The sequence below is a fragment of the Pristis pectinata genome, chromosome 17, assembly GCF_009764475.1.
Source record: "Pristis pectinata isolate sPriPec2 chromosome 17, sPriPec2.1.pri, whole genome shotgun sequence".
Taxonomy (NCBI): domain Eukaryota; kingdom Metazoa; phylum Chordata; class Chondrichthyes; order Rhinopristiformes; family Pristidae; genus Pristis; species Pristis pectinata.
This window is the reverse complement of record NC_067421.1, coordinates 4452996-4472829: the sequence shown is the minus strand read 5'-3', so window position 1 is coordinate 4472829 and position 19834 is coordinate 4452996. Positions and strand designations below refer to the sequence as shown.

The following is a 19834-nucleotide window of genomic DNA, read 5'->3' as shown; positions in this document are numbered from 1 at the left end:
GGAACTTCTTCACTCAACGGGCTGCCCTGATGTAGTAAATGTGGGCTCACTCTTGAGTTTTAAGAATAAATTGGATAGATACACGGACGGGAGAGGTCTGGAGGGTCATGGACTGGGTGCAGGTAAATGGAGCTAGCGGAATAATGTTTCGGCATAGACTAGAAGGGCTGAATGGCCTGTTTTCTGTGCTGTAGTGTTCTATGGTTCTAACAGGAACAGTGGAGGTCAAGTTGAGGTCTGGAAGACCAAGAAAACTTTCCGAGAGAACTGCTCCAAGGATTGATAGAAAGGCAAATTAAAACCCCCGTTTGACTGCAAAAGACCTTCAGGAAGATTTAGCAGACTCTGGAGTGGTGGTGCACCGTCAAAAGAAAACCTTTCCTGTGTCCTCACCACAAAATTCAGCATCAGAAGGTTGCAAAGGAACATCTAAACAAGCCTGATGCATTTTGGAAACAAGTCGTATGGACTGATGAAGTTAAAATAGAACTTTTTGGCTGCAATGAGCAAAGGTATGTTTGGAGAAAAAAGGGTGCAGAATTTCATGAAAAGATCATCTCTCCAACTGTTAAGCTCTGGGGTGGATCGATCATGCTTTGGGCTTGTGTTGCAGCCAGTGGCACAGGGAACATTTCACTGGTAGAGGAAAGAATGAATTCAATTAAATACCAGCAAATTCTGGAAGCAAACATCACACCGTCTGTAAAAAAAAAAGCTGGAGGTGAAAAGAGGATGGCTTCTACAACAGGATAACGATCCTAAACACACCTCAAAATCCACAATAGACTACCTCAAGAGGCACAAGCTGAAAGTTTTGCCATGGCCCTCACAGTCCCCCAACCTAAACATCATCAAAATCTGTGGATAGACCTCAAAAGAGCAGTGCATGCAAGATGGCCCAAAAATCTCACAGAACTAGAAGTCTTTTGCAAGGAAGAATGGGTGAAAATCCCCCAAACAAGAATTGAAAGACTCTAAGCTGGCTACAGAAAGCGTTTACAAGCTGTGATACTTGCCAAAGGGGGTGTTACTAAGTACTGACCATGCAGGGTGCCCAAACTTTTGCTTCAGGCCCTTTTCCTTTTTTGTTATTTTGAAACTGTAAAAGATGGAAATAAAAAAGGAATCTTGCTTAAAATATTAAAGAAATGCGTCATCTTTAACTTTATGCCTTTTGGAAATCAGGTCATCTTTTACTCGCATAGCTATTCACAGTAACAGAAATTTTGACCGGGGTGCCCAAACTTTTGCATGCCACTGTAAACTTCTATCAGGTCTCCCCTCAGCCACTTCAGAGAAAACAACTCAAGTTTGTCCAACCTCTCCTTATAGCACATGCTCTCTAATCCAGACAGCATCCTGGTAAATCTCTTCTGGACCCTCTCCAAAGCCTCCAGATCCTTCCTATAATGGGGCGACCAGAATTAAATGCAATACTCCAAATGTGGCTGAACCAGAGTCTTATAAAGCTTCCCGACTCTTGAATTCAACGCCTTGACTAATGAAGACAAGCATGCTAAATGCCTTCTTTACCAACCTGTGCAGCCTCCCTTCAGGTAACTAGGACTTAGACCCCAAGATCCCTCTGTACATCGAAGTTCTTAAGAGTCCTGCCACTAACTGTGTACTGTCCCTTTACATTTGATCTCCCAAAGTACAACAGCTCACACTTGGCCGGATTAAACTCCGTCTGCCATTTCTCTGCCCATATCTGCAACTGATCTATATCTCGCTGTATCCTTTGGCACTCTTCCACACAGAGCAGGGAGATCTTGGAAAAACTTTAGACAACATTGGTTAGGCCACAGTGTGTGCAGTTTTGGTCAGCAGACAATGGAAAGATCATGATTGCAGTGGAGGCAGTGCAGAGGAGATTCGTCAGGGCATTGGTGTTGCCTGGAATGGAATGTTTCAATTATGAGGAGAGACTCGATAGCTGGGTTTGTTTTCTTGGAGCAGAGGTGGTGAAGTGGGGACAAGGTAACAGTTGTATAAAATTATGAGGGGCATAGATAGGGTGGTTGGTGAGAAACTTTTCCCCTTACGAAAGATGTCCAAAACTATGAGTTTAGGGCAACTTCCTGAGGAAGAACTTTTCCATCCAGAGGGTGATTGGAACCTGGAACACACTGCCTGAAGTAGTGGTGGAGATAAGTATTTTCACAATATTTAAGTATCTCAAAGAGCTCTAAAGTCACTAAGACAGAGGGTTAAGGGCCAAGTGCAGGTAAATGGATTAGTGTAGATGGGTGGCATGGACATGGTGGCCTGTTTCTTTGCTGTATGACTTCATTACTCTAACTAGCTACCAAGATAATAGATTTATTACCTGTAATAGTCACAGAGTCAGACAATGCAGAAACAGACCCTTCTAACCCAGGGAGACGTTAGAACCAGAGGCCATGGTCAGGGGACACCCATTTAAGACAGACATGAGGAAGAATTTGAGAGACTTTGGGACTCTGTACCACTGGGAGCAGAACTTGTGGGTATATTCAAGGCCAAAATTGATAAATTTATAATCAATGAGGAAATCAAGGGTAACATGGAAAGGGCAGGAACATGGACCTGAGGAACGTCGGATCAGCCATGATCCCATTGAATGATGGCACAGGCTCGAGTGCATGAATGTCATTGATGAAGCAGCTAAAAATGACAACTTGGGACATTGCCCAGTGGACAGCAGTGTATTTTTGCCAAGGTATCTGATCTCCACTAACACCAACCAGAAGATTTCTCCCTTGATTCTCATTCATTTTTACTCAGGCACCTGGGGCAGTCACTTTCCCCTCATTGGAGTTCACAGGTGAGCCACTGGAGTTCACAGGTGACTCCTGTTTGAGAAAGTTGGCTCATGGCAAAAGTAAGAGGTGACTTGGGATCTAGCCATGAACTCCATCATGCTCATCCGCTCACACAAAGAACCAGCTGGCTGCATTTCCGACAGGGTACTAGTCTGCAACCCAGCAGCACTTCAGGTGAGGAGTGAGGGGTGCGGGGCAAATGGAGAGAATAAATACTGTGTAACAAATTCAAAGCTGGCCCAACAAGAGCAGCTCAGCCCAGCCCAGCAACATGCACTGTAAAAGGCAACGTTTCAACAGTCAGACCTACCGTGTGACGATGCTACAATTTTCTTCCTTTCTTCAACGGTGGCCAGTCGCCGACAAAGAGATGGATACCGCTTGTACAAGGAACCCCTAAACATGCGCAAGTAGTTACCCACCTAAAACAGAGACAGACCACAAGGAGGACTCAAGAACTAGAGGGCATAGGTTTAAGGTGAAAGGGGAGAGATTTAATAGGAACCTGAGGGGCAACTTTTTCAGCCAGAGAGTGGTCAGTGGAATGTGCTGCCAGAGGAAATGGTTGAGCCAGGTACATTAACAACAGTTAAAAGGCACTTGAATAGGCACATGGATAGGAAAGGTTCCAAGGAATATGGGCCAAATGCGGGCAAATGTGACTAGATTGAATGGGAATCTTGGTCAGCATGGACCAGTTGGGCCAAAGGGCCTGTTTCCATGCTGTATGACCCTATGACTGCTGCCATTTTGGATCATCATTTAACAGGGCAAAAAGAAAAGACAAAAAGACAGATGTGAAAAGAGAAAAGATGTTTTCATTTATACAGACTGTTCCCAAGCTGAGGATGTCCCAAGTGCTGCCCCATTAAAATCCTTCTGAAATGTAGTTGCTTTTGTGATGTGGAAACTTTGACAGTAAATTTGCATGCACCATAATCTGTGATAAATCACCAGATCATGTGTAATAATAGCAGAGAGGGAAACCATGTCAGAACATTGAAGGCAACCTTCCTGTTTTTTTTATATATCATTGTTGGAACTTTATTCTGAGAAGACACGCAAGCCCACACTTAACCACTGATAACACAACGCTCCCTGTTGCACCATTCTGTTGGTCCAAATAATAAAATACACCTTTAAACTGCAACCTGTCACAGCACATCTGACATCCTCACAAAAGGTGCAATGTGCTCCTGATTTACTTTTTTTTGGTGGTTTGCCTGTATAATACCAAGTGGATGAGGAACAAACTGCTTTGATAGGAAAACATACAAATGTCACTCATGAACAGTGATGTAATCATTATATTTTCCCAGTGGTAAATTAGCAAAGCTCCCTCGATGCCCGGTGCAGTACAAAACCAGTAATCTTTTATCCAAGCTAATTGCTGGCAGTCACAGCACAATTCCTGCTGCTGAGCCCTTCTCACTCAAGTACATTTGTGTGTTCGGCTCTAGCTGGGATGTTGCTGTAATCTAACATACAAAACAATGTGCCAAGATACTAGAAGTTGCCAGCACTCACAGAACTAGGTGCAAAGCAGTCAAAAAGAAAACTCTCAATTCCAAATACAAATTTTTAGATGTGTTGAATGTTTACCGTGCAGAAGCAGGCCTACTTCAGCAACTCAAATTTGCTTTTCATTTCACTTTGATCATTGATCGGAGGGGAGGGGGGGGGAGGGAAGGGGGGGGGAGGGGAGGGGGGGGGAGGGGAGGGGGGGGAGGGGAGGGGGGGGGAGGGGAGGGGGGGGAGGGGGGGGGGGAGGGGGGGGGGGGGAGGGGGGGGGGAGGGGGGAGGGGGGGGAGGGGGGAGGGGAGGGGGGGAGGGGGGGGAGGGGGGAAGGGGGGGAGGGGAGGGGGTCAGTCCCGGACCCCACCTGAGCCGATCATGATCCCTCCCCATCATGAACCGGTGGGGGGGATGGGGGGTGATGATGGGGGGGTTGGAGGGGAGGGGGGAGGGGGGAAGCGGGGGGAGGGGGAGGGGGAGGGGGGAGGGAGGGGGGGAGGGGGAGGGGGGAGGGAGGGGGGGAGGGGGGAGGGAGGGGGGGAGGGAGGGGGGGGAGGGGGGAGGGGGGAGGGGGGAGGGGAGGGGAGGGAGGGAGGGAGGGGAGGGGAGGGGGGGAGGGAGGGAGGGGAGGGGAGGGGGGGAGGGAGGGAGGGGAGGGGAGGGGGGGAGGGAGGGGAGGGGAGGGGGGAGGGAGGGGAGGGGAGGGGGGAGGGAGGGGAGGGGAGGGGGGAGGGGGGGGGAGGGGAGGGGGGAGGGAGGGGGGGGAGGGAGGGGGGGGAGGGAGGGGGGGAGGGAGGGGAGGGAGGGAGGGGAGGGAGGGAGGGGAGGGAGGGAGGGAGGGGAGGGAGGGAGGGGAGGGAGGGAGGGGAGGGAGGGGAGGGGGGGGAGGGGGGGAGGGAGGGGAGGAGGGGGGGAGGGAGGGGAGGAGGGGGGGAGGGGAATGGGGAGGGAGAGGGGGAGGGGGAGGGGGGAGGGAGAGGGGGGAGGGGGAGGGGGAGGGGGGAGGGGGAGGGAGAGGGGGGAGGGGGAGGGAGAGGGGGGAGGGGGAGGGAGAGGGGGGAGGGGGGAGGGGGGAGGGAGAGGGGGGAGGGGGGGAGGGAGAGGGGGGAGGGGGGGAGGGAGAGGGGGGAGGGGGGGAGGGGGAGGGAGAGGGGGGAGGGGGGGAGGGGGAGGGAGAGGGGGGAGGGGGGGAGGGAGAGGGGGAGGGGGGTGAGGGAGGGGGGGAGGGAGGGAGGGGGAGGGGGAGGGAGAGGGAGGGGGAGGGGGAGGGAGAGGGAGGGGGAGGGGGAGGGAGGGAGGGGGAGGGGGAGGGAGGGGGAGGGAGGGGGAGGGGGAGGGAGGGGGAGGGAGGGGGAGGGGGAGGGAGGGGGAGGGGAGGAGGGGAGGGAGGGAGGGAGGGGGGGGAGGGGGGGGGAGGGAGGGGGAGGGGGAGGGGGAGGGGGAGGGGGAGGGGGGGAGGGGGAGGGGGAGGGGGGGAGGGGGAGGGGGGAGGGGAGGGGGGAGGGGGAGGGGGGAGGGGGAGGGGGAGGGGGGAGGGGGAGGGGGGAGGGGGGAGGGGGGAGGGGGGAGGGGGAGGAGGAGGAGGGGAGGGGGGGAGGAGGAGGAGGGGAGGGGGGGGAGGAGGAGGAGGGGAGGGGGGGAGGAGGAGGAGGGGAGGGGGGAGGAGGAGGAGGGGAGGGGGGAGGAGGAGGAGGGGAGGGGGGAGGAGGAGGAGGGAGAGGGAGGGGAGGGAGAGGGAGGGGAGGGAGAGGGAGGGGAGGGATAGGGAGGGGAGGGATAGGGAGGGAGAGGGGGGAGGGGGGAAGGGGGAGGGGGGAAGGGGGAGGGGGGAGGGGGGAAGGGGGAGGGGGGAAGGGGGAGGGGGGAGGGGGGAAGGGGGAGGGGGGAGGGGGGAAGGGGGAGGGGGGAAGGGGGAGGGGGGAGGGGGGAGGGGGGAAGGGGGAGGGGGGAGGGGGGAGGGGGGAAGGGGGAGGGGGGAAGGGGGAAGGGGAGGGGGGAGGGGGGAGGGGGGGAGGGGGGAAGGGGAGGGGGGGAAGGGGAAGGGGAGGGGGGAAGGGGAGGGGGGGAGGGGGAGGGGGGGAGGGGGAGGGGGAGGGGGGAAGGGGAGGGGGGAGGGGGGAAGGGGGAGGGGTGGAAGGGGGAGGGGGGGAAGGGGGAAGGGGAGGGGGGAAGGGGGAAGGGGAGGGGGGAGGGGGGAGGGGGGAAGGGGGAAGGGGAGGGGGGGAGGGGGGAAGGGGGAAGGGGAGGGGGGGAAGGGGAGGGGGGAAGGGGGAAGGGGGAGGGGGGGAAGGGGGAAGGGGGAGGGGGGGAAGGGAAGGGGGAGGGGAGGGGGGAAGGGGGAGGGGAGGGGAGGGGGGAAGGGGGAGGGGAGGGGGGAAGGGGGAGGGGAGGGGAGGGGGGAGGGGGAGGGGAGGGGGGAAGGGGGAGGGGAGGGGAGGTGGGACGGGAGGGGGGAGTGGGAGGGGGGCGAGGGGAGGGGGGAGTGGGAGGGGGGAGGGGGGAGGGGAGGGGAGGGGAGGGGGGAGGGGAGGGGAGGGAGGAGGAGGGGAGGGAGGAGGGGGGAGGGAGGAGGGGGGAGGGGAGGGAGGAGGGGGGGAGGGAGGAGGGGGGGAGGGGAGGGAGGAGGGGGGGAGGGGAGGGGGGAGGGGGGAGGGGAGGGGGGAGGGGAGGGGGGAGGGGGGAGGGGGGGGGGGGGAGGGGGGAGGGGGGAGGGGGAGGGGGAGGGGGAGGGGGAGGGGGGAGGGGGGGAGGGGGGAGGGGGGAGGGGGGGAGGGGGGAGGGAGGAGGGGGGGAGGGAGGAGGGGGGGAGGAGGGGGGGAGGGGGGGAGGAGGAGGGGGGAGGGGAGGGGGGAGGGAGGAGGGGGGGAGGGGAGGGGGGGAGGGGAGGGGGGAGGGAGGGGAGGGGGGAGGGAGGAGGGGGGGAGGGGGGAGGGGAGGAGGGAGGGGGGGGAAGGTGGGGTAGGGGAGGGAGTGTTGGTGGGGTTCGTCCCGGCCCCGAGCCGATCACATCCTCCCCCCATCATGAACCGATAATGAATCACCCGCCACCCCCCCCACACCCACCTCGGAGCCGATCATGAACCACTCCCCCGCCTCCTCCAGCTGGAACTTCACCGGCTTCTGCCCGAACGTCTTGCTCAGCGCCATCTTCCCTCCGCGCCCGCCCGCGCGCATGCGCCAACCCGCCGGCCGGAACACGGGCCCGGGGCCTGGGGGACGGAGGCGGCGGGGACGCGGGGCCCGGCTCGGGCCACGGCACCGGTCAGGCCCGGTGCGAGCGGCGGGACGGCAGCGGACGGGCCGAATGAACACCCTCTGTGACTAATGCAGACCCAGGGACAGCAGAAGCCGGGCCCGGACGCCGATGGGAGTGACCGTGATGTGTGGGTTTGTGCTGCCGTCCTGCCCTCCCCTGTTGTGGGGACCCGTCCCGGTCCCGGTCCCGGTCCCTCAACAACCGGCGGAGTCCCAGCTGCTGCATCATCGGCACCTGCACCGAGCCACGGGGGAAAGGCAGCCAGGCCGCTCACACCAGACGCAAGTGCATGGAGTTGGTGCAGAATGCAGTTCTCCAGGTAACGTGGACTGCACAGGTGGAGAGGGAGGAAGGTTGTCAGACGCTCAACAGGGAAGAGAAGAGTTGGAAATATAGGCGGAGAAATGGCAGTTGGCGTTTCATCCGGACAAGTGTGGGGTGGTGTACTTTGGGAGGTCAAATTTAAGAGAAAAGTGTACAGTGAATGACAGGACCCTGAGGAGCATTGAGGTACTGAGGATCTCCAGGTGCAAGCTCATAGCTCCCTGAAAGTGGCAACACAAGTGGATAGGGTGGTAACGGAGGTGTATGGCTACTTCATCGATCAAGGCATTGAGTATAAAATTCAGGAGGTCATGTTGCAGTTGTATAACACTTCAGTTAAATCACATTTGGAATATTGTGTGCAGTTCCGGTTGCCACATCACAGGAAGGATGCGGAGACATTGGAGAGGGTGCAGAAGAGCTTCACCAGGATGTTGCCTGAATTAAAGAGTATTCACGATGATTTGAACATAGTTTGAAAAAACTTGAATTGTTTTCTCTGGAGTTTGAGGTTAAGGAGCATCCTGATAAAGGTTTATAAAATTATGAGGTGAGTAGATAAGGTAGATGATCAGAGTCTTTTTCCCAAAGTGGAAATGTTAAATACGAGAGCTGAGAGGGGGAAGTTTAAAGGAGATTTGTGAGGCAAATTATTTTACACAGAGACTGGTGGGTGCCTGGGATCTGCTGCTGGGGAGATGATGCAAGCGGACACAACAGCAATGTTTAAGAAGCATTTAGACAGACACATGGTCAAGCAGGAAATTGAGAGCTATAGACCATGTGCAGCCAGATGGGATTAGTTTGGATTGGCATCATAGTCAGCACAGATATTGTGGGCAGTTCTGGTGCTGTACTGTTCTTGTTCGATGTATTGTCACCAGTGGGACCATGTTGCTTTGATATGATGCAGGATTATGCTTGCATAAATTCCACAACAGGATCAATGAAATAGGAAGAAAAACATGCAGGTTCCTTCAGGAATCAGGGAGGGAGGGAAGAGATTCCGAAGTTAGAAGTGGAACGGTAATCTCTGGATTAATCCTGATGCTACTTGCCAGTGCATAAAGAAATAGAAGGACAATTTTTGGGGCAATGAACTAGATTCTGGAAGGTGGGATCCATACTAACCAGATGGATTGCAGCACATGAGAGGCGGGGCCAGTATCCTCCTGGACAGGTTTGTAGGGTCTGTTAGGGAGGGTTGGCCTGTCCCTAGCTTGGTGGGAGAAGAACAATGGTTTAGCAGCAGAAAAGCGGCAATGAAAAACAAAAAAAAAGGTGGGAGTTTGAAAGGCAGCACAAATAAAGATTGGAAATTAGACAAAATGGAGTTGGGTGTGCACATGATGTATATCCAAAAGTATGAAGTCTTGTGAACAAGACAAGTGATCACAGGCACTTGATGTGTAAGGATAATATTTCACCTCTTACTAAACATGACTTAAAGAAGGGCAGGATGGCAAGATTAATGTCCCTGGGGTTTTCAAACAAGGTAGAGAAGGGGTGAAAGAGGAGGATGAGTGACACTAGTGTTGGTTGATGAGATTGTCACAGAAGGGATAACTAAAAGGATCATCAACTGAAGCCAAGTAGCAAGGGGCAGTCAGACTGGTGGGAGGGGACTGTTGACATTCCCACAGACCAAAATAAGTATATAGGCACATTTCTGACGAAGTACAAAGTGGGGGACTTCAATTACTTGGGAGAAGATTAATGTAAAATCCATACAGAGCACAGAGTTCCTGAACTTCATTTAGGCAAACATTTATAGCCAGTGTAGCAAGCCTAACAACTTAGGTAGGAATGAACCTGGCGGGTAGAAAGAGCAACCCTGGAGAGCTGCTTTTGTTCTAGAAATCATAATTCAGTTAAATTTAGCATTATTATTGAAAATGATGGAGATAAAATGAGTGTAAAGATTCTTAACTGGGGTAGAGTTGATTTTACTTGACTGATGAAGTAATGTATCAAAAGTGGAGTGGAAACAGTCACTTGATGGGATGCACTCAAGAAGGAAATGCAAGGGATCCAGAGTGAATTTCTCAAAAAGAAAAGGATAGGGCTATCAGATCTAGAGCACCTTGGGTGATAAGGTGGAGGGAGGGGAGCATAAGGCAAATAGCAAAGCTTGGGTTAGACATGGAGTTTAATACAGCAGAGAGCCTGGAACAGTATCAAAAGTATATTGGTGAGTTTCAGACAAGAACCAGCAAAAATAACTCCATTATTCAATAAAAGTGAATTTGTGAAAGGAAAATCATGTTTGACAAAGTTGTCTGAGATTCTTTGAGGACGTTACAATCTGGGAACCTGTCGAGCTGTATTGAATTTCCAGAAGGCATTTGGTAAGGTGCCACATAAGAGGCTGGAGTTCATTGTATTAGGGGAATTACATAGAACAGTACAGCACAGAACAGGCCCTTTGGCCCACAATGTTGTGCCGACATGGCTAATCCCTCCTACCTACAGAATGCCCATATCCCTCATTCATGTGCCCATCCAAGCCCCTCTTAAAAGCCCTCGATGAGCTTGCCTCCACCAGTCTATCAGGCAACTCATTCCAGGCATCCACCACTCTCTCAGTAAAAAAACGTACCCCTCATGTCTGTTCTGAACCTACCCCCTTCTCACCTTAAATGCATGCCCTCTAGTATTGGATCGCTCAATAATGGGAAAAAAAAATTGCTTGTCCACCCTATCAATGCCCCTCATAATTTTATACACCTCCAACAGATCACCACTCAGCCTCCACCGCTCCAGAGAAAAGAGCCCAAGTTTGTCCAGCCTCTGCTGACAAGCACATGACCTCTAATCCAGGCAGCATCCTGTAAACCTCCTCTGCACCCTCTCTGAAGCCTTGACATCCTTCCACTAGTGAGGTGACCAGAATTGCACGCAGTACTCTAAATGTGGCCTAACCAGAGTTCTCTTGAGATGCAACATAACTTCCTGACTCCTATACTCAATACCTCGATTAATGAATTCAAGCATTCCATAAGCCTTCTTAACCACCCTATCTACCTGTGTAGCCACTTTTAATGAGCCATGGACTTGCACCCCAAGGTCTCTCTGCTCTTCAACACTGTTTAGGGTCTTGCCCTTAAGAGTGTACGGCCTCTTGACATTAGTCCTACCAAGGTGCAACACCTCACATTTATCTGGGTTAAACTCCATCTGCCACTTCTCTGCCCACATCTGCAGCTGATCTATATCACGCTGTATCCGTCGCCAGTCTTCTACACTATTCACAACTCCACCAATCTTGGTATCGTCTGCAAACTTACCAACCCACCCATCAACGTACTAATCCGGTGTGGTGGCCCACACACGTGGGACTTGAACCGCCATCAGGAGCCGCAGGCAGACACGTGGTAGCGTGTTTGGAACTACCCGCTCGGGGCGGACCCTCCAGGAAGAGTCGGACGTCACGTCCGCCCCGCGGGTAGCAGGGACCCATGGGATGGGAGATTTAAGTGTGCAATTCTGAATCAGTAAAGGATTTTTGAGTTCGGCACTCTCTGCCTCCATGTGTTCCTTTAGTAGCGCATTGTGTGCGGTTACATTGGTGACCCCAACATTCCAGATGGCATCTGGAGCCAGTGACTCAGCGACCAGCCACGAGTTCGAGCAACTCGCACAGCGCGGTCTCTCTGAAGCTCCCGACTTTCTGGGCCACTCAGCCCCACGTTTGGTTCGAGCAGGCTGAGGCCCAGTTCAATATCAGAGACATTACAGCCGACGCCACGCGATACTACTACGTGGTCAGCGTGCTCGACCAGGACACGCAGGCCAGATCATCGACTTCCTATGCCAGCCACCAACGGAGGACAGGTACACTAAGCTTAAGGCGCTCCTGATCCGTACCTTCAGACTCTCCCGCCACGAACAGGCCGCGCGGCTCCTACACATGGACGGTCTGGGCGACTGCACGCCATCTGAGCTCATGAATTATATGCTGGCACTTATGGACGGCCATAAACTGTGCCTTTTATTTGAACAGTTGTTCCTTGAGCAAGTGCCAGAGGACATTCGCCTCCTCCTCGCGAGTGAGGATTTCAATGACCCACGCAGGGTCGCGGCTAAAGCAGACGTCCTTTGGCAGAGTAAGCAACGTGGAGCAGCCTCCATCGGCCTAGCCACAAGCGCGCGCCCCAAAGCCCAGGCCCCGCAACCAAAGCTGTCGAGACCCACGGGGGAAAAAGGCGCAAGTTCGGAACAATGGTGTTTCTATCACCAAAGATGGGGTTCAGGCGCTGCCGTCCACCATGTGCTTTTCCGGGAAACGGTGGCTGGCCAGCGAGACAGCCTCCTGTACCTCTGGGACCAACACTCCGGACGGCGCTTCCTGGTAGACACCGGGGCTAAAGTCAGTGTACTTCCCCCCTCGAACATGGACACTCTTAATGCGGTCCCAGGCCCCGAACTCACCGCTGCAAATGGCACCAGTATTCGAACTATCCCACTGCGTTTCGGGTCCAGCCGTTTCACTTGGACTTTCACGTTGGCAGCGGTGTCACAGCCACTACTAGGGGCAGATTTCCTACGAGCCAACTGCCTCCTGGTCGACCTAAAAGGCCAGCATTTGGTCCACGCCAAGATGTTCCAGACTTTCCAGCTTGGAGAAGCCAAGCTACCGGCCCTCCATCTGGATTCTGTGACCCTCTCAGGTAACGAATTCGCCAGGGTGTTGGCAGAATTCCCCTCCATAGTCACCCCGCAGTTCTCCACGGCCGACCCCAAGCACGGCGTGCAGCACCACTCCCTACACAAGGACCGCTGCTGCACGCCTGAGCTCACAGGCTCCCACCCGACGAGCTCCATCTCGCCAAGGAGGAGATCCATAAGATGGAAGAGATGGGAATCGTACGCCGCTTGGACAGCCCGTGGGCATCCCCGCTGCACATGGTGCCCAAGTCCGCAGGAGGATGGAGGCCCTGTGGAGACTACAGGAGGCTCAACAACGCCACAACCGCTGATAGATACCCGGTGCCCCACATCCAGGACTTCACGGCGAACCTGCACGGAGCGACCATCTTCTCGAAAATTGACCTGGTCAGGGGATACCATCAGATCCCAGTGCACCCCGACGACATGCCCAAAACAGCACTCATCACCCCGTTCGGCTTGTTTGAATTCCTGAGGATGCCTTTCGGTCTCAAGAATGCAGCCCAAATTTTCCAAAGGCTCATGGACTCGGTGGGACGCGCCTGGATTTCGTTTTCATTTACTTGGACGATATCCTGGTGGCCAGCAGTTTGCACCAAGAGCACGTGGCACATCTGCGCCAGCTCTGCCAATGCCTGAGCGACCACGGACTGGCAATCAATCCGGCGAAGTGCCAGTTCGGGCTGACAGAGATTGACCTCTTGGGCCACAGAGTCAACCGACATGGCGCAGTTCCCCTACCGGACAAGGTCCAGGCCATCCGCCTGTTCCTCAAGCCCAGCACGGTCAAGGGCCTGAAGAAGTTCATAGGTTCGTGCTGGCGGCGGCACGCATCATGAGACACTTGTTCAGCCTGATGGCTGGCAAGGCCAAAGAGGTGGCATGGGACTCGGAGTCCACGGAGGTGTTCAAGCAGGCCAAGGAGGCGCTGGCAAAGGCGGCCGTCCTAGTGCAGCCGAGAGTCGATGTACCCACGGCACTCACAGTCAACGCTTCCAACACGGCAGTCGGCGGAGTCCTGGAGCAGCTCGTCGAGGGCCAGTGGCGACCACTCGCTTTCTTCAGCCGGCACCTACGGCCACCAGAGGTGAAGTACAGCGCTTTCGACAGAGAGTTGCTAGCGCTCTACCTGCTGTCCGGCATTTCAGGTACTTCCTCGAGGTAAGGGAGTTCACTGTCTATACGGACCACAAGCCCCTCGCCTTCGCACTGGCCAAGGTATCGGACCCACGGTCAGCTCGGCAGCAGGGGCACCTGTCCTTTATTTCAGAATTCACCGCGGACGTCCGCCACATCGCAGGGAAGAACAACGTCGTTGCCGACACACTGCCTCGCCCCTGCCTCCACTCAGCGGGCATATGGTCCTCAGCAATAGACTACACAGCACTGGCAGAAGCACAACGGTCGGACACCGAGATCCCAGCTTACCGCACCGCCGTTTCGGGGCTCCAGTTGGAGGATGTCCCCATCAGCCCAGCAGCGGATCGACTCCTGTGCGACGTGTCTACCGGCAAACCCTGACCCGTGGTACCAACAGCATGGAGGCGCCGGATGTTCGACGCTGCACGACCTGGCCCACCCGTCCATCCGGGCGTCCATCAAGCTGGTGGCGGACAGATTCGTCTGGCATGGTTTGCACAAACAGGTCGGACACTGGGCCAGGACCTGCGTACACTGCCGGACTGCCAAAGTCCAGCGGTATGTGAAGGCTCCCCTCCAGCAGTTCCAGCCAACGCACGGGAGGTTCCAACACATCCACGTGGACATCGTTGGCTCCTTGGGCACCAGGTATATCTTTACCATGGTAGACAGGTTCACCAGATGGCCAGAAGCCGTACCGCTCGCAGACACGTCCACTGAGTCCTGCGCCAGGACGCTCATTGCAAACTGGATTGCCAGGTTCGGCCTCCCAGCGGACATCACCTCCGACAGAGGGGCGCAGTTCACGTCTGGTTTGTGGACAGCATTGGCGCAGCTCCTGGGCACCCAGCTGCATCACACCACAGCGTACCATCCCCAGTCCAACGGTTTGGTAGAGCGATTCCACCAGCATCTCAAGTCGGCCTTGGTGGCGTGCCTCAGGGGCCCCAACTGGACGGATGAGCCTACTGGGCATCCGCACAGCCCCCCAAGGAGGACCTGGGCACCTCCTCGGTGGAATTGGTCTACGGCGCCCCCCCTGACGGTCCCGGGCGAGTTCATACCAGAGGCCCAAGGTTCGGAAGAAACTCCAGCAGCGGTGCTAACGAGGCTGCGGGACAGGGTAGGGACCCTGGCACTGGTCCCGACCTCCAGGCATGGTTCCACGCCATCCTTCACCCCTAAAGACCTGCAAGACTGTGAGTACGTTTTTATTCGCAGGGGCACGCACTGGTCACCTCTACAGTGGCCGTACAAGGGATCCGGCACAACAGATCCACATGTGTCGTGGAGGTGGGTGGCCAGGAAGAGATTTTTTACAGTGGACTGCCTCAAACCAGTGCACTAGGACATTGAGCAACCAGTGAGAGTACCCACACTGCGCCGACGAGGCTGGCCACCCAGGCAGGCCACACAGACTGGGGGGTCCACTCCCCCAATGGACATTTGGATGTTTCTTGGTGGGGGGGGGGGGGGGTTGGTGTGGCGGCCCACACACATGGGACTCGAACTGCTATTGGGAGCCGCGGGCAGACACGCAGGTAGTGCGTTTGGAACTACCCGCTCAGGGCTGATCCTCCGGGGACAGTCAGACATCACATCCGCCCCGCGGGTAGCAGGGGCCCATGGGATGGGAGATTTAAGCGTGCGATTCTGAATCAGTAAAGGGTTTTTGAGTTCAGCACTTTCTGCCTCCGTGTGTTCCTTTAGTAGCGCATTGCGTGTGGCTACACCAGGTCACTTATGTACATCACAAACAGCAGAGGTCCTAGTACAGATCCCTGCAGAACACCATTACTCACAGGCATCCAGTCCAAATATGGGCAAGCCAATTCTGGATCCACACAGCTAATTCTCCACTGACCCCATGCATCTGAACTGTCTTGATTAACCAATTATGTGGGACCTTGTCAAATGCCTTACTGAAGTCCATATAGATGACATCCACAGGCTCTACCTCCATCAATCTCTCTTGTCACCCTGTCAAAAAACTCAACCAGGTTAGTAAGACATGACTTGCCCCACACAAAGCCGTGCTGGCTTCCCCTAATCAAGCCATTGGATTCCAGATGTTCATATATCCTACCTCTAAGAATTTTCTCCAGCAACTAACGTGAGACTCACCGGTTAATAGTTCCCCAGATTTTCCCTTGTTCCTTTCTTAAATAGAGGAACAACATTAGCCACTCGCCAGTCTTCTGGGACCTCACCCATGGTCAAAGAGGACACAAAGATACTGGTCAAGGCCCCAGCAATTTTCTTTCGCCTCCCTCAGCAACTTGGGATATATCCCATCGGGCCCCACAGACCTTTCCATATTAATACTGTTTAGGAGACCTGGCACTACCTCCTCCTTGACTTTCAGATGCCCTAACCTGTTGCACTCTCAATTCCAATTTCTGCGTCCTTTCCTTGGTAAATACTGAAGAGAAATACTTATTCAGAACCTCGCCCACATAGATTCCCTTCTTTATCCTTAAGTGGTCCTACCCTTTCCCTCGTTGTCCTCTTATTCCCGACATAGGTATAGAATGCTTTTGGATTCTCCTTAATCCAATTTACTAAGGACTTTTCATGGCCCCTCCTGGCTTTCCTCTTTACTTTCTTGGGTTCATTTCTAGCTTTATAGTCCTCACGTGCTCTGTCTGATCCTAACTTCTGAAGCTCTACGTACTTGTCCTTTTCCTACTTGACTAAGTTCATCACTTCTCTGGACATCCAAGGTTCCCTTATTTTGCCATTCGTGTCCTTCCTTCTAATTGGGACATACCTATCCTGTACCCTCTATATTTGATCCTTAAATACTTTGCACATGTTCGATGTGGAATTGCCAGCAAAAAGGTGTTCCCAGTTTACTCTATCTAGTTCCTGCCTTATGCCTTCATAATTAGCCCTGCTTCAATTTAAAACCCTCCCACTAGCCCCATACCTATCCTTATCTATAGCTCTCCTGAAAGTTAACGAGCTGTGGTCACTGTTCCCCAATTTCTCAACCACTGATAGGTGAGTCACCAGGCCAGGTTCATTACCTAACACCAGGTCCAGAATAGCCTCTCTCCTTGTTGGACTGTTAAGAACCCCTCCTGGATGCACCTAACCAATTCTGCCCCATCTAACCCCCTTGCACGAAAAAGATCCCAATTTATATTTGGGAAGTTGAAGTCTCCCATGACCACAATCCTGTAATTTTTACACATTTCCCTAATCTGTTTGCATATCCATTCCTCAATGTCCTGGTGGCTATGGGGGGGGGGGGGTGTATAGTCACCCCCAAGAGAGTGATTGCACCCTTCCTATTCTTATAGGGAATTGTGTTAGCATGGATTGAAGACGGGTTATCACATTGAACAAAACAAGTCAGAATATTTTTTTCCAGGCTTTAAGGATATAATAGTGGTGTGTCCCAAGGATCAATCCTTCACTCACAATTATTTACAATCTGTATTAATGAGTGTAAGGCATTCAAGTTTTCTGATGACTCAAAAATAAGTGGAAGGGCAGTTTGCAATGAGAATATTAGGACTCTGCAACGGGATATAGATAAGTTGAGGGAGTGGGCAAAAACATGGCAAAAGGAGCTTCATGTGGGAAAGTGTGGTATCATGCATGGTGGGAGTTTTCAAGATGGAGAGAGATTGCAAATGAGTGGAGAACAGAGGCAATGCAGGTGTTTGTGCATGAAAAGTAAAAGGTTAGTAGGTGCAGCAAGTTGTTGGAAAAGTAAATGGCACATTGTGTTTTATTGCAAAGGGGATTGGAATTTAGAAATAAGGTATTGTTGCAGTTGTACAGGGAACTGGTGAGGACCCTCCTGCAATGCTGTGATATAGCTATGAAACAAGGACTGGTCACTTAAAACTGAGGTGCATAGGAATTCCTTCTCGCAGAGGGTACTGACTCACTGGGATTCTCTGCCCTGGTGGGTTTTGGAAGCTCAATCATTGGGTGAGCTAAAGACGAAGCAGTTAAATATTTGAACGATCAAAGAATTGACGGCTGTGGGGAGCCGGCACAGAAGAGGGCAGAGGTGGTGCCAGAGGATAATGGTATTGTTGGTGGATGGTATAAAGGTTTATTTAGAAAAGAGCAGATTAAAGACAGACAGCATGGACTTAGTGTAAGGTCAAATATACAAATCAGTTACTTGAAGCTTCAATATAGGGGCAGAATAGTGAAGTCTGCAGATACAACAACTGGCCGCGTTGTTGGTGGAGCGGAGCAAAGGGGTAGACTGCAGTTGGGTAGAAAACTGGTCAGTGAAATTTAAGCCAGAGAAATGTGAATGAATGCGTTTGGGGAGATGCAACAAGGAAGGGAATAGACAAAGGGAGAGGGGCCCAGGGGACTGCAGATGCTGGAATCTGGCACAATACACAATCTGCTGGGGGAGCTCAGCGGGTCGAGCAGCACCTGTGGGGGTACTGAGTAATGTGCGAGATTGGAGGGACCATGAAGATCTTTAAAGGTAGCAGGACAGGTCAATGAGATGGTTATGGGAATGAAACAAACCTGCAGATGCTAGAAATCTGAAATAAAAACAAATTGCTTGGAAACGCAGATGACGCGTGGCTGCTGCATGCTGTCACCGTGCATTCCATCACATTCTGGTGCCAGTGCAATCGCCACCTCCTGGGCTGGAGGACAACTTGCAGTGCAAGGTGGAGGATCCAGTTGTAATGGTCCATGTAGGTGGGACTGGGAAGGAGGTTCTGCTGAAGGATTATGAAGAATCTGAAGCAAAACTGAAAAGCAGAACCACAAGGGTGGTAATCTCTGGATTATTACTGAACCACATGTGAATCGGCAGAAAGCAAACAGCATTAGAAATGTAAATGTGTTGGGAGGTGGAAACGGGTTCTGGTCAATGGGACACTGGCACCAGTACTGGGGAAGGTGTTCTGTTGGGATGGGCTTCACCTGAATTGTGCTGAGATCAGTGTCCTGGCGAATCACATAACGAGGCTTGAAGCTAAATAGGAGGGAGGAGGGTGGGATATTAAATAAATCAAGAAGAAACAAGGCGCAGGACAGTGAGGGGAAAACTGACAAACAAAATGTGACAGGCTCGGGCAGAAAATCTAAACAAAGGTATGGGCCCCACGGTAGTGTAGCGGTTAGCGTAACGCTATCACAGCGCCAGCGACCCAGGTTCAATTCCTGCTGCTGTCGTAAAGAGTTTGTACATTCTCCCCGTGACTGCGCGGGATTCCTCCGAGTGCTCCGGTTTCCTCCCACATTCCAAAGACGTACAGGTTAGTAGGTTAACATGGGTGTAATTGGACGGCGCGGGCTCGTTGGGCCGGAAGGACCTGTCACTGTGCTGTATAAATAAAGTTTAAAGTTTAAGATATGCAGCACAGAGGAAATCCAAAGAAAATCCATGAAAAAAATCAATGCTTGGCAGTCTATATTTTAAGGCACATGGCAACATGACCATGATCTACTCACTATTACAGAGACGTGGTTGCAGGGTGACCAGGACTGAGTCCTCAATATTCCAGGTTATACAACGCTCCAAAAGAACAGGCCAAAAGGGAAGGAATTGGGGGTAGCATTGCAAATTAAAGAAGCTGTCAAGAGTGGTGTTGGTAAACGATACAGAGGCAGTGGAGAGTAACGGAGGATCAGCTTGTGTTGAGATCATAAACAGCAAGAGAAGGGAGACATGTGGGAGTCTGTAGGCCCCCAAATGTGACCTCTCAATAGGGCAGAGCACAAATGGGGACACATCTTGGGCATGTTTGAAGGAAAATACTATAGTCATGGGAAATATGAAGCTACAAATTGATTGGATGAATCAAACTGGCAAGGGTATCGTAGAAGAAGGATCTGTGGAGTGTGTCAGGGATTGCTTCTTGGAACAGTATGTTACTGAACTTACCCAGTCATGTGGTCACGTGTAATAAGCAAGGATTAATAAGAGATCTTGTGGTTAAAAATCTCCTAGGAGGTAGTGACCACAATATAGTAGAAATCCAGATGCAGTTTGAGGGTGAACACCACAGGACCAAAACCACTGGTGGGCCGAAGGGCCTGTATTGTTCTGTGGTTTGACTTAAATGAGGGCAGTTGTGAAGATGACGTTGTCTAAGGTGGACCGGGAAAATAAGCTGAGAGGCAGGTCAGT

General features: G+C 53.3%; 1 protein-coding gene across 2 annotated transcripts in view; it reads right to left on the bottom strand.

Moving 5' to 3' along the window:
• The window catches only part of LOC127579653 (SWI/SNF-related matrix-associated actin-dependent regulator of chromatin subfamily B member 1-A), a 56745-nt gene extending 48795 nt beyond the window's left edge, over positions 1-7950 (bottom strand). The window contains exons 1-2 of one of the 2 annotated variants that reach the window (XM_052032581.1): positions 7383-7950; positions 3115-3226 (exon numbers count right to left, since the gene is read on the bottom strand). In XM_052032581.1, the coding sequence (XP_051888541.1) occupies positions 3115-3226; positions 7383-7493 (223 nt within the window). In that variant the 5' untranslated portion in view covers positions 7494-7950. The remainder of the gene's footprint in view (positions 1-3114; positions 3227-7382) is intronic. The other variant, XM_052032580.1, reaches the window with a different exon arrangement.
• Positions 7951-19834: the final 11884 nt, after the last annotated feature.